Consider the following 23267-nt stretch of genomic DNA (forward strand, 5'->3'; position numbering starts at 1 on the left):
TTATGTTTTAACATATTGATTGTTTGACGTGAATCACCTAGTGTCTAATCTCTTAGTTTTTTTGTTTTTTTTTTTGCTTATTGTAATAGCCTTGACAATCCACAGAAGATCCAGTGCTTCCTATACATTTTGGAAAGATTTTTTTACAACCTGTTAAAAAAAAAAAGAGTTTCACATAGGCACACATAGACATCAAGAACCAGCCCATGAATCTCAACAATGGTGACAAACGGCATATTCAGATTAACAGATCAACTCTGAACTCTCATAATTTATTCATGCCGCAATGCATGATGGGAGTCATGGATGAGTTCTGATTGGCTACAACACGCTTTTTGATGGTCACCGTTGTTGTGATTCTCACGCTGATTCTTCATGTCTGTGTGTCTAAATTAAAATAAACTCTTTTTTTCATCATCTGTCTGATTATGCCAAAACTGATTGCTCTTTTGTTCACAGTTTCTTGTAATCTGTAAGGAAATCCTATGTCAAATACGCAAGTCACTATATGATGATTATGTCAAGCACAGTCAATGCCACCTGATGACTTTTGCTCTTGGCTTGTCTGGCTGTTATAGCTCAGTAATTGTGACCAAACAAGACCTAATATTGAGGATTTAAGAGCCCAACTAATGCAAACACTGACCACTATAATGTTTGCTTAAAAATTTAGGTTTTCTCCTTTGGTGATTCTGCTTACTAACATCAGGTGTCTTCAATAATGATCAATCATCACTTTGTTAATCACCTAATTATCTCGTTAACTTTTAACACTGCTTCAGTGTCTATATGTGTCCACACTCAGAGTGTTAAATTAACACTGGGGATTTTGCTGTGTATAATCATTTGATTAGACTGACAGGACAGCTGTTTTGGTCGTTGCCTAGCATTATAAAAAACCGCAGTACACTGCTCTTTTTTAAAAGCCACCAAAAAAAGGCAGTGTGGTGCGCCTGTGTGATCGAGGCCTTAAACTGCCTGCTGTTTTTCAGAAAAACCCTTCAGGTCCCACAAATTCTTTGGTTCAAATTTTTGTGTATTTGAACCCATTCCAGCAATGACTGTATGATTTTGAGATCCATCTTTTCATACTGAGGGACTCATATGCAACTTTTACAGAAGGTTCAAACACTTACTGATGCTCCAGAAGGAAAAACCATGCATTAAGAGCTTTTTGAAAAACTTTCTGAATGTGAAGATCAGGGTAAATGTAACTTATTTTGTCTTCTGGGAAACATTTAAGTATCTTCTGTAACTTCTGAAGGGCAGTACTAAATGGAAAAAAGGCATTTAGGCAAAATCAGAAAACTTTCCACTTCATTCTGTTCAAAACTTTACACCCCTGGCTCTTAATGCATGTTTTTTCTTTCTGGAGCATCAGCGAGCCTTTGAAACCTTTGTAATAGTTGCATATGAGTCCCTCAGTTGTCCTCAGTGTGAAAAGATGGATCTCAAAATCATACAGTCATTGTTGGAAAGGGTTCAAATACACAAAAATGCTGAATAAAAAACAAAGACTTTGTGGGACTTGAAGGATTTTTCTGAAGAACAGCGGACAGTTAAACTGTTCAGGACAAACAAGGGACTCATGAACAACTATTACTAAACAAACAAACAAAAAAAATAGCTGTGGAACACAGTATTAAGAATCAAGCGTATGTAATGAATGTAAATTTAACCATTGTTTTCTCTTGTGGACTATATGTAAATGTCTTTTCTGTGAAATATCTTATTCAGGTCAGTACTAAATAAAAAAAATAACATGCATTTTGTATGATCCCTCTTATTTTGGTAAAATAATTAACATTTTGCAGATTCTGCAAGGTGTATGTAAACTTTTGACCTCAACTATATGTCATTGAAACTCTGAAGATGCCAGTTTAGTCACAGGTCCTACTAATTAAGAAATAAAAAAAGTATTTTTTCGTCTCTGCTTTTTTATAATCTAGTCATTTTTCAAGAATTATCGAGGTTAAATGCATCTTTTTAAATCAACTGCTTTAGAAAATGAGTACTTTAGTACTTTAAATCACTTTTCAGGTTATATTTTAATGTTATTCCAGAGAAAAAAAACATCTTTCATCAAATTTTAATACGTTCCCGTGCCTCCAAAGTGGTTTTTCTTTTTTTAACTGAAATCAGCAAGCCCAACCTCTCCCCTCCAATCAGCTGTCATATAAAGACCACTTTTCTCCATTCACTCGGTTTACCATGGTTAACATCAAATCCTGTCCTACATTTTTCAAGTGGAATTTCTTTGTCACTCAGAAATAGGTTTTATGAAAAGTTCATTTTCTGACATTAAACTTGAACTGTTCGAATGACTTAATCAGAGAAAACGTTTTAAAATCTGCTTCATAAAGACAAGCACCAAAGACAACAGCAAAGAAAAACTTAGTTTGGAGACAAAGAAGGAAAAACCACATCCTCTATCATCGATTGATAGTTATTGTAGTTGTCTGAAAGTTCTTTAAAGTCTCCTGAAGAAAGCCAGCGTTGACTGAGCTTGTGGTAAAACTGTGTCGACATTTGTAAACTAGTGCTGGGAATTTAAGAATCAGGTACAATATTAGGTGAAAGAGCCAGCATGGTTGTGTATTTCCACAACAAAGAGGTCAGTCAAATCCTGTAATGAAAGTTTTGTTGTGGTGCCAGTCTGGATCGACATCTTGCTCTCCCTCTCTCTCTCTCCCTTTCTTCTGTCTGTCTTTCATGAACACACATAAATGCACACTTTCACACAAACTCCCCCCCTCACACACGCTTCACTAACGCTCGCATCCATCATGCGAGGAAGCCCTGTGATCTGTTTCAGGTTGTCATGAGCTAATTACAGGTGCGGGAGACGGAAGGCTGATAGCACTGCTCTGTCTCTCTCTTTATGTGAGTGTGTGTTGACTCTCTGCAGAGCGTTACAGGATCCAGAGCGAGAGCTTTGAGGATATCTGGCTGGTCGCCAAGGAGCTGGTGCAACGTTTCGACCAGCACTTTGCCTCCCTTGGAGTGAAAGACTTTCGGAACAGCTTTACTGGACCAATTCCACTGCCCGAGTACTTTGAGACAGTGGACCACCACTTTGAGGTGCAAAGTTTCTCACACAGTCACACATTTTTAAAACAGATTCTTGGCTCTCTATACATACAGACGCATATGCTGTCATCCCTAATAAATGCTGTTTTTTGTGGGAATATTTGTAGCTTCGTGTGACTGCGCAGAAGTATCAGGATTTGCTGTCGGAGAGAGCAGTCCAGTTCAGGGCCATCCAGCGCCGTCTACTGACCCGATTTAAAGACAAAACCCCAGGGCCGCTTCAAAACCTGGACACATTGATGGAGGGAACCTACCGCCAAGTAAGCACAGTTACACAAAGACACACTGGAATAGATAGCTGTTAATTTACTCACCCTCAGGCCATCCACTATGTAGGTGACTTTGTTTCTTGAGAAAGATTTTTAGCTGAAACCATGGTCCTTGGAAGTTCATAAAATGCCAAAGTTGCTCGTCTTTGAGAATAAAAAAAGACCCGATCTGGCGAAATGAGTCGGAAGTCTATTTTACGGAACGTTCTATTTTAAGAGCCGATAATGTGGAAAAACAATGAAAAAATTGATTTCTTTTTTTAGCTAATTTCAAAGAACAGACATTACAAATAATCTCCAAAAGTTTCGTAGTCCAGATAATTGAGTAAAGGTATTTAAATGACTATTAAAATTGACTTAAAGTTTTACTAAATTCGCTGGAAATGAACATTGCTTTTCTCAACTCCTCTCGTCACCTCTGAGCATTTCCTTATATTTCGGGTATCCCATGAAACGTTACTACCTCTGTATAAAACCAATCAAAAAGCTTAGAAATATACACAAACAGTGACATAAATGCTGATCATTTTCAATGGGAAGCAACGTTTCGACTGACCAGCACGTGATTGGTCCAGCCATCCTCCTGTCAGGCTAGCAGCGCTCTGTGTAAACAAGCTAGTAGCAAGAGTGGCTAAGGCTAGTCAGTGATTTTTTTGGGTTAAATATATAAACGTTTAACAGCAATTATATGCATATATACAAATGTCTTTGGTCAAATTAAGCTGTAAAATAAATAGTTTATCCCTTTAAATGCAATATATTTTAAAAGATATCAACAAAACATGGTAAAAAAAACTTTAAAAGCTATTTTCTTTTGGTTTTCAATTGGAAAAAGAGAGCAGACAACCATAATTCAAATGGGTATATATTTAAAACTATTCAAGGTATGACTTTCCAATAGAATATCATTTTAAAGATGGTCTCATCTTTCCATTGATACCAAAATCTCAATTTTAAAATTTGGGTCACTGTGACTCATTTTGCTGGATCCGGTCACATATATTGTGGTCTTATGAAGAGAAATGATTGGTCAAGAAACTGTACATTATTTACATTATTACTTGTTCTTTAGTTACAAACCCAAATAAGAGGTTGTTCATTAAACATTAACCTGACCAGAAGCCCATCAGACTTGGCTTGGGTCACGTAGCAGACTTCTGAGGTTGATGATACATGGTGCAACTTTTTTAAAGAATTGTTGCTTAGGCACTTTCGCATTGAGAATGGGTGACAATTTCTTATCTGGATAATTGATATCGGTCTGGGGCCGTGTTTTACTTGGTTGCATGTTGACAGCAACGTTGCCCAAAGTTGCCCAAAGTTGGCAAGAGATTAATCACAAAGCCTCTAAAATACAATATACAGTTGAGGTCAAAAGTTTACATCCCCCTTTCAGAATTGGAAAATGTTCATTGTCTTACCAAAATAAAAGGGATCATACAAAATGCATGTTATTGTTTATTTATTACTGACCTGAATAAGATATTTATCATAAAATATGTTTACATATAGTCCACAAGAGAAAATAATAGTTGAATTTATAAAAATGATCATGTTCAAAAGTGTACATCCCCTTGATTCTTAATACTGTGTCGTTACCTGAATGTTCCACAGTGTTTTTTTTTTGTTGTTGTTTTTTTGATAGTTGTTCATAAGTCCCTTGTTTATCCCGAACAGTTAAACTGCTCCCTGTTCTTTAGAAAAATCCTTCAAATCCCACAAATCCTTTGGCTTTTGTGCATTTTTGTGTATTTGAACCCTTTCCAACAATGACTGTATGATTTTGAGATCCATCTTTTCACACTTAGGACAACTGAGGGACTCATATGCAACTATTACAGAAGGTTCAAACGCTCACTGATGCTCCAGAACGAAAAAACATGCATTAACCCCTTAACTGTCACCGTCCCACCTGTGGGACGCTTGGCACTCTTTTTTCCGTTGTCCTTTTTCTCTATCAAATCTTTTAGTAACCATCATAAATTATATATCATTTGAAAGCTTAGAAGCTCAAGAATCATCCTGTGAAAACCATTTTGAAATCGGATATTGCATTATCATGGAAATTGTACTTTAAAATCATTTGGCGGTCTCCTCCCCCTTAGTGGTGTCATATTACAAAATGCATTACGGCCTTTTAGAATCACAACTTTTTACAATCTTGACAAAAAATATATCATTGGAAAGGTCTGAGTCTCAGGATGTCATATTTGGTGGTTATTTTGTGATAGAATGAAAATTTCCAGACAAATTTAGACTTTTGTGACAGAAAATTGCATAAAAAATATATATGGCATTTCAATGGCTCCCGGTGGCTGTTTGCGGTATAACGCCCTTAACAAACTTTCACAGGAACCTTAATTTTTTTCATATCAACTTCAAATTTGGAACATAACTTATTTAGATGTGAGGCTTCAATTTGATATCAAATTTAGGATAAAACCTGTTATGTAAAATATGTATTTTATATAAAATATAATAAAAATTGTACAGTGCATTTTATTTACAGTAAATTTAAACTTCTATAATTTGTTGACACTTTATTTTTTTGAGAAAATTCCACTTCTGCAAAAATCTGCTGATTGTCTTCTTTAAAAAGAGACCAACCTTAGATCTGTATTCAAAAGAGTTCATGAATTACAACAATTAAAGTTTGGATAATGCACTTTCATGCCTATTTAAAAAAATGGGGGGCGACAGTTAAGGGGTTAAGAGCCAGGGGGTGAAAACTTTATGAATTGGAAGATCAGGGTAAATTTAACTTATTTTGTTCTATGGGACACATGTAACTTCTTTTTGTAGCCTCTGAAGGGCAGTACTAAATGAAGAAATATGATAATATAAGTAAAAAATAAGTACAAATTTACACATCTCCATTCTGTTTAAAAGTTTTCACCCCCGGCTCTTAATGCATCTTTTTTTCCCTTTCTGGAGCATCAGTGAGCATTTGAATCTTCTGTAATAGTTGCATACGAGTCCCTCAGTTGTCCTCAGTGTGAAAAGATGGATCTCATTAATTCAAATTATACATCAAATTCATTGTTGGAAAGGGTTCAAAATAGTGGTAATGCTGTGTCGAATCATCGCTCCTGTCTGAAACCAGAGAAAGTGGACATGCTTGTCTTTACGGCAAAGAACCTCTAATGTAATCAGTTTAACTGTTTAGAAAGCACCAGTAAGATTTGGAAGTACCAGTTGGTCATTTAAAAAAAAAAGATTTAGTGGTTTGAGTTTGAACCACTATTTTATATCCAGTTTTATATAGAGTATGTTACATCCTGCGTATATGTCCCTGTTCGTTTGGACAAAATGTTTAAAATATCTTTTTTTTTTTTTTCCATTTATTGTTTTATTTAATTTAGCTATACTTTTGAGAAAATAAGATTACATTAATGCAAATGTTATTTCATTTAGTAAAAAATATTTATTTTGAAACCATTTCTAGTTTTACAAATACACATTTCAGCAATATTACTAATCTGTGTGTGCATTTCCCTTAAAAACCCATCAAATTGACTCAGAATACCATTGACCCCAATTAGCTTTTTTCACACTTGCGTGTTTCTGGCTTCCGGATTGGCGCTTTTCCGGTGACAGCGGCGGCCATACTTAACAAGCGTAAGTTCGGGAATTAAAGTCTATTTTTACAAAATAGATACTATGACGCTATGATATATACCGGTGTTTTACTCTAAAAATAGCAAACATTTCTTCAAAAACTTTGTGTCAGCTTCTGGTCATCACAAATACTATGTTTATTCAATTATGAATGTTAGCACTTATAACACAGCACAGTTTTGAGTTTTGCCGTTCTGTCTATTTGGTGCTGGCTGTGCATTATGACTCTTCATGTATTTTTTTTTTCATGTATGTATGAGTTTATGCATCATCCAGACTCAGACTCGTTTAATTTATTCTTGGGAAAATGTGCATTTGGATATAAATGCTGTCATAATTTATCATGATGTAGTGGTTCGAGGGAAATGACTGAGTAAATTGAGAAAATACGCTTAAATATACCAGAGATTGAGAACAGAAACTATAGCCGGCGCTATGTTGCGCATATTATATTGATGAGTCAGCGGTCTGAGTGCTCATATAAATTACAAACAAGTAAAATGTTGTTTCTTTGTTGATTTTTTAACAACAACTTGGAAAACAGACAAAACAGAAAAGGTAAAAGGCATTATTTGAGACAAGAGCATGTTAATATAATAGGCACAGACCTGTAGCGGAACTGACTTACCCCGCGCTGACGTAATTTCATGAGCAACTGTCACTAAACAAAAAAAAAACACAGCTGTGGATCATTCACGTAACAACACAGTATTAAAAAATCAATGGGATGTAAACTTTTCAACATTTTCAGCTATTATTTTCTCTTGTGGACTATATGTAAACATCTTTTTTGTGAAATATCTTGTTCAGGTCAGTACTAAATAAACAGTAACATGCATTTTGTGTGATCCCTCTTATTTTGGTTAAATCTAAATCTAAAAGGGGGATGTAACTTTTGACCTCAGCTGTATTTTCCTAAAAGCTCAATATTTAGGATACATGTCAAGACATGTCTACACCCTGAAGAAAGCTAAACATATTGTTTTAGAAGAATGGCTGTTATGCATGCCATAATGGCATACACTGATACTATATTGGTACATTTTATTTTTTTTGTGAAAACAGAAGTGATATTAGAAAGAAATGTACCCAATTACCCTTACCCTAATAATTCAAATGCATTTTATCCATTGCGTATGTCTGGGTCTGACTGATTTTTCATTTATTGTGCGAGATCTCTAGTAATAAGTCTGAAGGTGATGATACATACAACACATTTCTAATGGGATTGGTTGTGGGCCTTGTGTCTCACCGGGTTGCCCATTGACAGCAAGATTGCTCAAAAAGTTGCCCTGTGTATTATCACCTTCAATTTCACTGTTTTGATGACTGTGTAGTGTCCCTGCTAAAGTTTAGGTCGCGCAGATTCTCTGCAATGACCAACAGATAGATTACACTACTAACAACAGACAATGAATGCAAAGTTTTGTTAATGTGACCGCACCTTAAAAAGCAATCAGTTTTGCCAACTGGAGGTTGACTTGCTGCTGAAGCTCAGCCAGTTGTTCCTGTACCAATGACATCACCTGTTTGAAGCGCTCTCTCATGTCCCATACTGTACATATTTGATGACAGAATGATGGGGAGTGGGGTGCTGCTCCCAAGCTTTGCTTTTGATAAGTAGGCCCTGGGGCTGCTGGACACCTGCCTGATGCCATATAGCATAGAGCGCGAGTTTACATTTGTCCCTGTCCTTGGCTTCCACCAATCATAGCGTTCACTTCAGTGTTTGGTTGAACCTCTCGACTAGGTGAGATGTACAGAAAGGACCAGCAGGTTTTTGTACACCACCATTCAAAACTAGGATTATGATGTTACCAATGTTGCCAGGTTTGCAGTTTTCCTGCACAATTTGGATATTTTGAAAAAGTTTAAAAATTATATTAAACACAAGGTTTTGTTGTGCAGCGTCTTATTTCAGAAAAAAAATAATAATGCTTTGTTGTAAATTAATTGTTATATACGTTATTATCCTATATTTTAACATTAAAAAATGTTTATTAATCCATTAAATTTGACACTTTTTTATGATAAATTTGTATTAAATAATACAAAATAAATTAAATGGAAAACACAGAATTTAGGGGAAAATAAAAATTGAAAGGCCCTAAATTAAAAGGTGGCTTAAAAGATTTTAATTAAAATTTTTTTTGTATACATTTAATTAAATTTTAATTTAATTCAATTGATAATTCAGTTATACATTCATTCTCAGGGTCTAACAAACGCGTGAAAAACATTTCCTTCCATATTAATGGTAAATTAATATTTTGATAAATACTTATATAGTATGATATGGAAAAAAATATTGTTGTAATATTTCTGGCTGTATCGCCCATAAATCTTACAATTTATTACGGTACTGAAAATGAAAATGAAAATGAGGAAAAGAAAATTACAATAAAATACAGATTTAATAATTAAAAATGCACACACACATATATAGCCTAAACAAGTCTCGCTAAAAAAAAAAAAATATATATATATATATATATATATATATATATAAACAAAATAAATAAAATTAAAATTTTTATTTTAAAGTGCATTAATGGAATAAATCAGCAAAAATTGGGCTAGTTTTCATTCTTTTTGGGCAGGTTTTGAGTAAGCTTTGGGCTGAAATTTTTTCTGAGACCTGGCAACCCTGGATGTTACAACAAAGGCTGTTTATCAAAAAATCCCCCATTAAAATCACAGTTTCTACAAAAATATTAAACTCCGAAGACTTGACTGCAAATTGTTGTAATATTTCACAATATTACAGTTCTTACTGTATTTTCGATCACATAAATGCAGCCTGGGTTGAGCATAAGACTTCTATCAAAAAATCTTATTGACCTTAAATTTTAAACAGTAGTGTACATTTTTAGTAATTAGATTTGCTTATGACTGGCATTAGAACAAGGCACTGAATGTGGGTTACGCTCAGGATTCTAGAGATGAATACACTGTTGAGTTGTTGACGTGCTTTTTTGGATGACATGTTTTTTGTTACACATCCTGTTTATGTCACTCACAGAATGTAGATGCGCCTCCATCATTATACAATAACAGACTGTGGCTTGTCATCTACCATGTGTCTGATGCTCTGGATGCTTGTGGGCAGATAAGATTTCACTTGCTCATTCCTTCTTAACCCCACTGTCATTCCTATTATTTGTGTGGATAAAAGCCCTTACTTCTAAATTCAGGATCAACAAGAATTCATGTGTTGAGGTCTAGAGAGCACTGACCGTCTGTGTTTCCCACAAATATTTTTCCTTGTAGAAGAGCTTTAAAAAGGCTTCTGTAAGTGTGTGTGTGCTTCACTGTGAGCTGTGTGGCTCCCTGTAATTAGCAGTTGAAAGGTGAAGGTGGCTGGCCAGTGAATGACAGCTCACTGCGGGGCCCCTGCACTCATAATGGAGGCCTCTCTCCAGCAGCCTTGATTTATTTGAGCCCAAATGGAGTGCTAAACAGGGCTAAATGCTGCTCAACACTGATCCTCCTGTCTACATGAGCTTTGCCATTAATGGCCATTGGTCTGAGATCTGGAGGCATGTGCTTCCCTGTACATGTGTCTGTTTGATGCCAGGTTCAAAAGGGACTCTCAGGTACTGCTTCTGTTTGTGTAACCTATGAAAGGCCTTAGGGAGTTCCTGTTTTTCTTCTCCTGCTCTTTTCCTTTTTTCCCCCTCTTCATCAGCACATATACGCCTCATTCATAGTCATGAAGGGCACAGGCACAAAGAAACATTGATGTAGGCAGCTTAGATTAGATCTAATTTCCAAGGCTTTATAGCCCAATTCTTTGGGCCTTAAAACAGTGTCTCCCAGGACATATTGTATTCAATTAAAATGTCTTGATTTATTGTTTTGTTTTGTTTGTTTCATTAAATTCAGTACAAAAATGTGTTCCACGTCTAAAGGCCCACCAAGATATATAACTATAACAATAACTATATTAGTATCCGAAACAACACAAGATAATGTTCTGTAATGTTTATTATAAACATCCGCTGCAGTTACACTTCCCCATCAAAGAGAATTTAGCATATAACATGCTCAGGACCACTTAAAGTGGGATGCCCATTTTCCTTCTTAATGAAAAGCAGAGAGCATACTTTGGTTAAAATTTCTCAAAGGTAGTGTAAAACAACACCCTTGTTACCTTGTGAAAAACAGCTCTGTTCAGAGTAAGTCGTTTCGGTGCATGTCCCTTTAAATGCTAATGAACTCTGCCCACCCCACAAATATCACCAATACCAATATATTGCGAAACCCCTAATTAACACAATAACAATATTTCGTTATTTAAATATCACAGTTATCATCAATACTGGTTGGGGTGGGCGATATGGCAAAAATATTATATCACAATTTCTTTTCAGAAATATCAACATTTTATCACGATTCTTTGTCATGTTGGTTTTACAGCCAAACTAATTTCTCTATTGTAAAACCAAAGCCTTACAAGATATAAAATAAAAAATAAAAAGAATGGCAGATGGTTAGGCCAAAGTTGGTGAAGATGAAAATCTTGTCATTATTTTATATTTTTTTATTAAAAAATAAGAACAAAGATTGGCTACATGTAACAAATACACATAATATACAAATAAAACAAACAGTGCTTTAATTTCCAGGTACAGTAGGTGTATTTAGCAGTAGTATTCAAGAAATTGAATTAACAAATATAAAAATGAAACACTATAGAACAATAACAATATATACAGGTGCATCTCAATAAATTAGAATGTTGTGGAAAAGTTTATTTATTACTCAAATTGTGAAACTTTTGTATTAAATAAATTCAGTGCACACAGACTGGAGTAGTTTAAGTCGTTTAAAAGTAGTTTAACTTTTAATTGTGATGATTTGGCTCACATTTAACAAAAACCCACCAATTCACTATCTCAACAAATTAGAATACGTCATAAGACCAATAAAAAAAAACATTTGAGTGATTTCTTGGCCTTCTGGAAAGTATTCATTTACTGTATATGTACTCAATACTTGGTAGGGCTCCTTTTGCTTTAATTACTGCCTCAATTCAAAATGGCATGGAGGTGATCAGTCTGTGGCACTGCTGAGATGGTATGGAAGCCCAGGTTTCTTTAACAGTGGCTTTCAGCTCATCTGCATTTTTTGGTCTCTTGCTTCTGATTTTCCTTTTGACAATACCTCATAAATTCTCTATTCTCTAATTCTTGAATCATTTTTGCTTGACAAGCCTCTCAAGGCTGGGGTTCTCTCGGTTGGTTGTGCATCTTTTCCCGCACTTTTTCCTTCCACTCAACTTTCTGTTAACATGCTTGGATACAGCACTCTGTGAGCAGCCAGCTTCTTTGGCAATGAATGTTTGTGGCTTACCCTCCTTGTGAAGGGTGTTAATGGTTGTCTTCTGGACAATTGTCAGATCAGCAGTCTTCCCCATGATTGTGTAGCCTAGTGAACCAAACTTAGAGACCATTTTGAAGACTCAGGAAACCTTTGCAGGTCTTTTGAGTTGATTAGCTGATTGACATGTCACCATATTCTACTTTGTTGAGATAGTGAATTGATTGGTTTTTGTTAAATGTGAGCCAAATCATCACAATTAAAAGAACCAAAGACCTAAACCACTTGGTAACCAGTCTGGGTGTACTGAATTTATTTAATACATGAGTTTCACGATTTGAGTTGAATTACTGACATAAATGAACTTTTCCATGACATTCTAATTTATTAGGATGCACCTGTATACATAAATTATACATTATTAAAGGAACTGTATTACGTTCTTCAGTCAAGAACAGTTGCTGGTCCCCAGTTACTTCCATTGTATTTAATTTATTTTTTCCCACTTTCAAAGCACACTTTTAAATTGTGTTCTGACAAATATACGAATGCAGCAATGTGTGAAATCAAGTTTTAATAGTAGTGCTTGCACTCTGACATAGAACTTTCAAGCCTTGCATAATTTGTGTGTGTTTTTTAAGAATTGAGCAGTCCAACACAAAGTCAGGCCTAGTTTAGGTGGTGTTCAGAAGACTGTGCTTTTCTTTTAAAGGTTGCACACTACACAGATGCTTTGCATCACAGGTGTTTGCCCAAAGGCAGGCAGTTTCGGTAGGGGATCTACTGATAATACATACAGGTGCATTCTCATTTGCGTTCCATTTTGCATGCATGCATTTGTTTTTTAGCTATTAATTACATTGATTTAAAGGTGGACTATACTTTTCTTGCATTTTCATGTTGGGGCACTTCTACTTCTAATTACGTTCTTGTAAGCATACTTTTTTTTTTTTTTTTTCCACTGCAAGTTTCAAAATAAGCAACAATGATATATGAGCAGTTCCTAAAATGGACAAATTAGTATTTGTTCATGAATCGGACTGAACTTGTTTGCCCCTCTCGAGTAAACAACTCACTGCTGCTGATGCCATTGGCGCAAGTTTGAGTGATGAGTGGATTTGTCTTTCAGTCTTTTTAACCTCATCTCAAATGAATTACAGTGTGTTCAGATTCCATGTGTTCAAGTGTGAACAATCCTGTTTGTGTGGCATACCTGAATATAGAGCATCACGATCTGATCAGTTACCCAGAGGCACGGCCAAATTGGCAATACTCGGATGTAAACAACAGCATGGTTTACACGTTAAATGGACAACAGAATATGTTGTTCTGCTAATTTATGCTGTCCAAAGCACAGAAAAAACATGTTGAAGCTGCTAAATCATAGAAAAGGACTTAGTAAGCAGGATAGGGTGTAGTATTTTTTGACAAACTAAAGTTAATAGGTAATATTACACACAAACAATAATAATTTAGATGTTAGCCTAATATTTCACCTACCTGACTGGAAATTATAATAACAAACACAAATTTTGTCAAGATTCTTGCCCTTAAAATCCTGGTTCAGTTTGGCCAACCACAAATGCATTTTGTTCTTCAGACAGTTTTTTTTGCACCCTTCTCCTTGATTTACTTTTGGCAGTCTGTAATACTGCAAATGTTTTTCCCAGTCCGACCGATTAGTACAGCCCAAAACGTGACAATAATTGACCATTTTCAGCAGCAATAATCAGTACAGTTCAGTCGCATCGTTTATGTTGAGTGCCACCAATATGGCTGATTGATGATGTGTTGTGAAAACACATATCTGTCTGGAATATCTGTTGGGGGACCATCAAAACAGTGTTTAGCAGATATGAAGCAGACAATCTAATAAAACTCTAATGTAGCAAAGTTTTTTATAGGTAGGGCTGCTCTATTTTGGCAAAAATCATTATCATGATTATTTTGGTCAATTTTGTAATCACAATTAACACGATTATGACTGGGTCCAAAACTTTATATTAGTGATTAATTTAAAGATGGCAATACAGCAGAAAAATAGATACAAATAAAAAAACAGTGCTGCTTAAAGTAAAATAAAATACTGAATACTTTTATGCAAGTCTAAAGTAGTCTAACATTATTACAAAAATTGAATGTAATTATTTGAATGCAAAATAAAACTTCAAAAAAGTGTCTTCACTGTAATAGTTAAACATGCTTTATTTCTTGTTAAAACTACAAAAGTCCTTCATTCAAGAGCAGTGAGTGATTTTTCTCTTTGTATTTTTAAGTTTTATTAATATTATCCACAGAGACTGCAAAAGGAATATTATTAGTTGCTGCTTTAAGTGCTGCATGGATCCAATATACTGTTACACATGTATTTTTTTATTCTCAACTGTTTATGATAATTTAAGACATAACTGACAAGGGTTTACATTAGGGATGTAATGGTATTGTAAATACCGTCGTACCGCAATAGCAAATTTTTTCGATACTACCGTGGTCGCGTGACTCGATAAAACGATAGGTCTTCTGAGAAAAGTTTGCTCAGGCGAATGGAGCGAACGGGAGGTAGCGGGAACTACAATTCCCATCAGCCCAGGCGTGGCCATCATCCTTTGCGGTCTTTTGTCACTACAAATCCAGTAATGCGGGTGCTGTTAGTAGCGGCAAAGGAAAAGGCTGTTTCCGAAATCGCCCCCTATACCCTATTCACTATTCCCTACAGTAGTCCACTCATACAGTTCACTTGAAGGAGTGAATGAAAACGAGTGAGTGAATTCGGACACTAAGTGCACCGGAAGGACTGCCGTTTTCTTGCGGTTTAATAATCATTTGAAATGGGCAGCTCCAGTAGTAAGATTAAATGATTTATACTGAACTCTGTCATGGAAATTATGTATAAACCCTAGTTAAACAATTTAATTCTATATTTACAACGAACTTGTACCTGTTGTACGCTGTATTACGGCTTGGACGAGCGCGTTGTAAAATGAACGGATGGATGATTAAGCTGCGGGCGCCATCTTCTGGTGAGACGCGGATCGCGAATTCAATCGCCGCACGACTCTCACAGTGCATTATGAGTTATCTCTAGCCGTTGAGTGTACATCGGTTGTACACTCGTTTTTGCAGTGCATTGTGGGATTGAATGAGTGCACTCGAGATCGTCCACTATGGTTTCGTACACCACTTAAAATGGCTGTCCCCTCAAATAGTGCCCTATTTGAGGGTATAGGGGGCGATTTCGGATACAGCCAGAGATGGAAATGGTCGAATCCTAAAGCGGGTTTTAAATCGGATGTGTGGAAGCATTTCGGTTTCTCTGTCTGAAACCTGTCTCTGTCTGAATATGTGAGTGAATGAGGTGAGTGTTCTCAAATACTCATTCAGCACATGGGCCAGCTGCAATAAGTAGGCTGCTATTTTTATTTTTTCAAGAATAATAAATAATTCAAGAAAAATTGAAGTTCCTGTTTCAAAGTTTACAGATAGATGGCTAATTTGTATGCCATTGATATGTTCAGTGTTCATGTAAACTGTTTAATAAACACTTCTGGCATTTTTTTTCGAGTCTCTTCATTAGTTTTGTTTTTCCTGTAAATGATTCAATAAATACCGTACCGTGAAGTTTTGATACCGTTACATCCCTAGTTTACATGAATAATCATCAAGTGCCTCATTTTGAAATATTTTTGCATGTATTTGACCATTTAGGCGTGCACCTTGAGCTAAAAGATAACTTTACATGCATGTTCTGCTCCGTCTCTGAGAGCTGTGCAAGATTTCTTATGCGCTATTTAAACATAACATCAAATAAACATTAATAAATCAAGCAAGTCCCATTTTATGATAGTCACTACATGATTTTGCTGATTTGCATGTGAAATTAGGCTTTTATGGAGGAGAGAAATCGCACTACTGTAAGGGGGGCGGAATGGGGCACAATAATCATTTCATCTCGATTACTGCATTTTCATGATATTTTGAAGCAGAAATCGAAACCGAATTTCGATCAATTGCACAGCCCTACTTATAGGTAGTAGAATGTCTAAGTGTTACCTAGATTGCTTTGTTTGCATATTTGCTTGTGCTGTTTGTGTTTTTGCTGCATTGTCTTTGATTCTGTGACCTTAGCCTTATCACAAGCATTTCTATTTGATAAGGGCTTTATTGACACCAACAAATTGACTCAGGAAGAAAGTCCTGTGAAAAGTGAAAACATTCTAGGGGCCAGGAAAGTTCATCAGGTGGATGCAGACATAACCGGACAGGGTCAAGGTAGAATTGTGGTCAGGTAGAGCAGAGAGTGAAGTCACACAAATGATAATCTGAGTAGGTCGGAAAGGCAGGAAGCAGAATCAGAGCAGGTAAAGGTCAGGGACCAGTGTGGCTGGCAGACAAGGCAACCAAACCCAGACAAATCAGAAAAGAGCTGACTAGAAGTCCAGTTGAGTGGGCAAAGTAAAAGTAACTGGCAAAAAACCGACAAGAACCAGAAGACTGATTGTCAGGAATCAACAGGGGACTAGGGTGAAAAGGTCCAAGCACAAAGACAAACAACAATCTGGCACAAGACAGAAGGGCAGTAAGTAGAGAGCAAACCAATCAAGTGAGAGGAAGAACAGGTGTTGTAGATTGTGCTGATAAGCGTCTGCCTTTAAAGCACAAAATGAAAATTCGGTGCATTTTTATTTGGTTTATTTTACTCTCATATATTAGCTCAGTGTGAAATTTATACTCTTGACTGTGTGGGAGGCATTCAGTAGGACCACCTGTAGCCTTTGGCACAGAGTCAGTCATGACAGCTGCTTGGGATTTTGGTTTTATTCGCCGTTAAGCAAGGCTCCGGTTTGGGTCGAAGCAGTTAGCAGAACGCTTGAGCGCCTGCCAGATTTTCAGTCCTCTTACAGGAGGTGCTGGGAAAGCAGAGCTGGCATTTATGCACCTCAGTTTTTTTTCAGTGGACTCTGTACACGGTTACTTTCACATTTGGTCTCAGGAAGTGCATTTACAACTGGCAAGGTGCCAGTAACAATTTATATCTATGTTGTCAGGGTGACTTGGGAAAATTGCTTTTTACACGCATTGTTTGTGGGAGTTACTGCGGATAATAGTCAGCAACATCTAGTGCACTGTGAAACAGGGAACTGTTGCTTCAGTTTCTGTATTTCACTTGATAACATTGGTGTCACTGCTCAGTTGTCCAGACTGCAGTTTCTTTTACCTTCTGTACACACAGTGAACCTGAGTGGCTGATGTTCAGTCTGTCGGACCTATAGATATTGATGTTTTTCAAGTTCTTCGAGAGTCTGAAGTGAACATTAGTCAATGAAAAGAAACCAGGAAATGAAAATAAATGCCTTATTATTCAAATAGATATTGTTGGCTTTTGCTTGTGCATGTAAGGAGGTGAAGCTTGTGCTTCTCAAACATTTTATTATGATGTTGTTTCAAGTGTGTTATTTTAAAGATGTGTGGTACACGACTTTGAGATTATTACAGTTTATTTACTGAACTAGGAATAAAATTTTAATTTTTTATATATTTTTCTTATACCAGAATGTATAGCATTTTGTAAAAAATAATGAAATGATTCAGTTTTTTTTTCTCGTTAAGACATTTTTACATATATCCAATGGTTTAAATGGAGGTTTTTTTTTTGGCAGAACATAGGGCTATTATGTGATTGCTGAGGTGGTATGGAAGCCCAGGTTTCTTTGAGAGCATCTGCATTTTTTGGTCTCTTGTTTCTCATTTTCCTGTTGACAATACTCCATAGATTTTCTATGGGGTTCAGGTCTGGTGAGTTTGCTGGCCAGTCAAGCACACCACACCATGGTCATTTAACCAACTTTTGGTGCTTTTGGCAGTGTGGGCAGGTGCCAATTCCTGCTGGAAAATGAAATCAGCATCTTTAAAAAGCTGGTCAGCAGAAGGAAGCACAAAGTGCTCTACAATTTCTTGGTAAACGGGTGCAGTGACTTTGGTTTTCAAAAAACACAGTGGACCAACACCAGCAGGTGACAATGCACCCCAAATCATTACAGATTGTGGAAACTTAATACTGGACTTCAAGCAACTTAGTCTATGAGCTTCTCCACCCTTCCCCCAGACTTTAGGACCTTGGTTTCCAAATGAAATACAAACCTTGCTCTCATCTGAAAAGAGGACTTTGAACCACTGGGCAACAGTCCATTTCTTATTTTCCTTAGCCCAAGTAAGATGCCTCTGAAGTTGTCTGTGGTTCAGGAGTGGCTTAACAAGAGGAATACGACAACTGTAGCCAAATTCCTTGACATGTCTGTGTGTGGTGGCTCTTGATGCCTTGACCCCAGCCTCAGTCCATTCCTTGTGAAGTTCACCCAAATTCTTGAATCGATTTTGCTTGACAAGCTTCTCAAGGCTGGGGTTCTCTCGGTTGGTTGTGCATCTTTTTCTTCCACACTTTTTCTTTCCACTCAACTTTCTGTTAACATGCTTGAATACAGCACTCTGTGAACAGCCAGCTTCTTTGGCAATGAATGTGTGTGGCTTACCCTCCTTGTGAAGGGTGTCAATGATTGTCTTCTGGACAACTGTCAGATCAGCAATCTTCACCAGGATTGTGTAGCCTAGTGAACCAAACTGAGAGACTATTTTGAAGGCTCAGAGAACCTTTGGAGGTGTTTGAGTTGATTAGTTGACTGGCATGTCACCATATTGTAATTTGTTGAGATATTGAATTGATGGGTTTTTGTTAAATGTGAGGCAAATCATCGCAATTATAAGAACCAAAGACTTAAACTACTTCAGTCTGTGTGCACTGAATTTGTTTAATACACAAGTTTCACAATTTGAGTTAAATTACTAAAATAAATGAGCTTTTTGACAACATTCTAATTTATTGAGATGCACCTGTATATAATAATTGCTGTAATTAAACTGTATTAAAACTGCATTTTCCTGTTTACATCACTCCAGAGAAGTCTGTCATTTTTCACCAGATGATCCAATAATGACAATCGTAAAAAAAAAAAAAGATAAGGTCAAATAAATAAATACAATGTTGCTTATACAATTAGCTTTTCAACATTTTTTCATATGATATATATTTAAACCAGGCTGGATTTTATTTAGTACTACCTCTTGTTGGTTGACATTTTATGGTACAGTAAGTTAATGTCAGTTTGACATTTCTACTGAATACCATAGTGGCTACAGATCTAGTGCATGCAGGCTACTAGTCAATACAAATCATCATCAAATTACCTTCATAAAAACCAAAAATGTTAGTTTCGTGTCCTCTTGCTCTTTAACTTGAAAGTAGAAGATCTCAGAATTCTCCAGGCTGAATCTAAACCCCATTGTCTTTGGCTACTGTTGATTCTGACTTAAAAGCATGTGCTATCTCTCTTCCAAGCTGCTTTCTGTGAGCCAAAAAAAAAAGGAATAAATAAATACACACTGTGCAGAGGACGCAACTCAACAAACAAACTATTTATCTTCATCTCTGCAAATGCCAAACCTTAGGGGAACAGTTTATTTATCTTTCACTTTCTGTCTGCTGCTTGTATGTGAGAGAGAGTTAAGACAGCAAGAAATTATTATTGCGTATTCTATGATGCACAGAATCTGGTTTCCATGTAGAGTGTAGGTAACATTTCCAAACTGTTCACACATTTTAGGCTGTATGTTAATGGATTTTACATTGAGAAGGAAGGTAGTTTGATTTTTTATGAGAGAAACTCAAGACAAAGCCCTCAAGATGTTCCTCACAACAGGCAGTTTCAAAGTTCCCTTTCTCTTCTGCTTCAGTTACATCAAGAGCACTGCAAACATGCATAGATAAAGCGGCATCTGCATCCTAACCCATCACTGTTCGGTTACAATGAGGTCAAATCAACCCAGTTTCTAATTCTAAGTTTCATTTTTTTATGCGACTAATCTTTGCAGTTACATTTGCAGTTGTTATTAAGTATTCCAATAACAGTAACTTTTTCATGAACTCTTTCATGATTCAGCTCCCATGTTTCCATTATTTTGTCCACAGCCTGCATATAGTTCCTGTCTTTTTCCTGGTTTTATATTTGTGAGTATAAATGACAGGTTGTCGTTACTTCAGGGGGGTCAGTGTATGGAGGTGGGCTGGTTTCTGCCTGGGAGGTGAGGTTTAACTGTTGATTACAGACTGTTGGATTGTGTCTGCTGAAATGACTAGAGAAAGCTCACAGTAATGAAAGGGCTGTTTGTAGACTCATGGCTTCTATATATGGAACCGTGAGTAACCTAGCCATGAATACACAAACAACCGTACCATCTATCCCTGAAATCCTGCCCAAATCTTTGCCTTCTTTCTTCAACTGCTTGAATAGAAGTTGAATAACTCAATTCCAAATTTTATTGTTAAGCTTTTCATCAATCAAATAATTAATCAATCAATCACTTTTATTTATAAAGCGCTTTTAACAATACGCGTAGTGTCAAAGCAACTTTACAGTATTAAATAGGACAATAGTGTCAATAGTGCAAAAGTTCCATGTTGCAACAAAGTCAGATTTGTTTTCTGATGATCCATCTCCGGGGTTCATCTAGTTAATGTAGTCTCCGCTGACATCTCTAGGTGTTGATCCATCATCTGGGCTGGGTACGGACTGGATCCAGGGGACTGCAGTGACCATCTGATCTGGATTCAGACTGGATCTGGTGGCTACGGTGACCTCAGAACAAAGCAGACTAATATTAGCATAGATGCCATTCTTCTTAAGATGCAACAATTACATCAGGTGTTATTGGAAGTGTTCCAGTTCCGGTTGACCTAATTAATGCAGCCCAGCAATCTTTTAACGGATTTGGATTATAGAAATGTGTTAATGTGTTAAGTGTAAGTCAGGTTAAAGAGATGTGTCTTTAATCTAGATTTAAACTGACAGAGTGTGTCCACCTCCCGAACAGTGTTAGGTAGATTGTTCCAGAGTTAAGGCACTAAATAAGAAAATGATCTGCCGCCCGCAGTTGATTTTGATATTCTAGGTATTATCAAATGAGTTTTAAGAAAGCAGCGGACGTGAGGGACTATAATGTGATAAGAGCTCGCTCAAGTACTGAGGAGCTAAATCATTGAGGGCTTTATAAGTAATTAGCAAGATTTTAAAATCTATACAATGTTTAATAGGGAGCCAGTGCAGTGTTGATAGAACCAAGCTAATATGGTCATACTTTCTGGTTCTAGTAAGAACTCTAGCTGCTGCATTTTGGACCAGCTGGAGTTTGTTTATTAAGCGTGCATAACAGCCACCCACTAAAGCATTACAATAGTCCTTGAGGTCATGAATGCATGAATTAATGTTTCTGCATTTGACATCGAGGGCATAGGTTGTAATTTTGATATATTTTTTAAATGAAAAAATGCGGTTTTGCAACTGCTGGAAATGTGCCTTTCGAACGAAAGATTGCTATCGAATAGCACACCTAGGTTCCTGACTGATGAGGGAGAATTGACAGAGCTGCCATCGAGTATTACACAGTTTAAGGTTATTACATGCAGAGGTTTTAGGTCCAATAATTAACACCTGTTTTTTCAAAATTTTGCAGTAAGAAGTTACTCATCATCCAGTTTTTTATATCAACTATGCATTCCGTTAGTTTTTCAAATTGGTTTGTTTCGCCAGGCCGCGAAGAAATATAGAGCTGAGTATCTTCAGCATGACAGTGAAAGCTAACACCATGTTTCCTGATGATATCTCCCAAGGGTAAAGCATGAAAAGTAATGGCCCTAGTACTGAGCCTTGAGGTACTCCATACTGCACTTGTAATTGATATGATACCTGCCACAAACTGATGGCGGTCAGATAAGCACGATTTGAACCATGCCAATTCACTTCCACTTATGCCAACATAATTTTCAAGTCTGTTCAAAAGAATATTGTGGTCAACAGTGTCAAACGCAACGAAGATCCAGCAGCACTAATAGAAGGATACAACCCTGATCGGATGATAAGAGCAGGTCATTTGTAACTCTCAGTAATATGATTTGGTTTAAATCCTGAATGGAAATCTTGACAGATACTGTACAATTTTCTGTAAGAAGGAACATAATTGTGAGTACTACCTTTTTTAGTACCATGCCACTTGCTGTACCTATGTACATAGAGGCAAGGTTTTCATGGCATTGATAACAGATCAAATCTACATGATCTGTTTTGGTATGAACTGTGAAAGAGAAAAGGGACACATCCATAGTAATGCCATCAAAATGTTTAGAATTACCTAGAATGTCATTGTGTGGTTTAATGCGGTTTCCCACAGAGCAGGTTTGGTCCCATTATGTTTGTCAAACAGAGATTCACTTGTAAGATGTACTATAAAGTGTGATTCTCCATTTGGTTTAAGCAGTGGTGTCCAGTCCTGCTCCTGGAGGTCTCTAACTCCAATTAAACACACCTGAACCAGCTTATCAAGCTCTTTAGGCTTACTTGAAACTTCCTTGCAGGTGCGTTGGGGCAAGTTGAAGCTAAACTCTGTAGGACCCTCCAAGAGCAGGTTTTGGACATCCCTTGTATAGAGAATGTGTTTTCACAGCTCCAAATTCCAGTGCCATTAAGCATGTGTCCAGTTTGACACATGGTGATGTTTGGGTTTGAAGAAGCTAGTAATAAACATCTCTTGAGCTGAGATTCTTTTCAGGGACAGGAAGTTGGTATTGCATATTGGTGAAGTTCTGCTTCACAATTGCAATACTTTCCGCTGTCTCTAACAGAGCAGAAACGTCATGAACTGGCCTGTTTGCAAGATCCTTTGACAATTCAGTGGTAATAGCCATTGAACTCCATTAAGACCCTGCTGCAGATGTTGCATGGCTGTGTGTACAAATCTGCCTAAAATGATTGAATACACATAGCATGTTTTTTTGTTAGTTATATAATAAAAAGGATAGAATAGATAGAATATAAAAATAATAGAAAAGCTATTGTTAGTTAAAACAAGCAGTTAGAAAACAAA

At 36.6% G+C, this 23267-nt stretch overlaps 1 protein-coding gene across 2 annotated transcripts in view; it reads left to right on the top strand.

The window, feature by feature from the left end:
- The window catches only part of bbs9 (Bardet-Biedl syndrome 9), a 192547-nt gene that overhangs the window by 60624 nt on the left and 108656 nt on the right, over positions 1-23267 (top strand). For both annotated transcript variants that reach the window (XM_073846720.1, XM_073846721.1), the window contains 2 exons: positions 2909-3081; positions 3198-3350. In XM_073846720.1, the coding sequence (XP_073702821.1) occupies positions 2909-3081; positions 3198-3350 (326 nt within the window). The remainder of the gene's footprint in view (positions 1-2908; positions 3082-3197; positions 3351-23267) is intronic.

Source organism: Garra rufa, chromosome 9 (genome assembly GCF_049309525.1).
Source record: "Garra rufa chromosome 9, GarRuf1.0, whole genome shotgun sequence".
In the NCBI taxonomy this organism is placed as follows: Eukaryota; Metazoa; Chordata; class Actinopteri; order Cypriniformes; family Cyprinidae; genus Garra; species Garra rufa.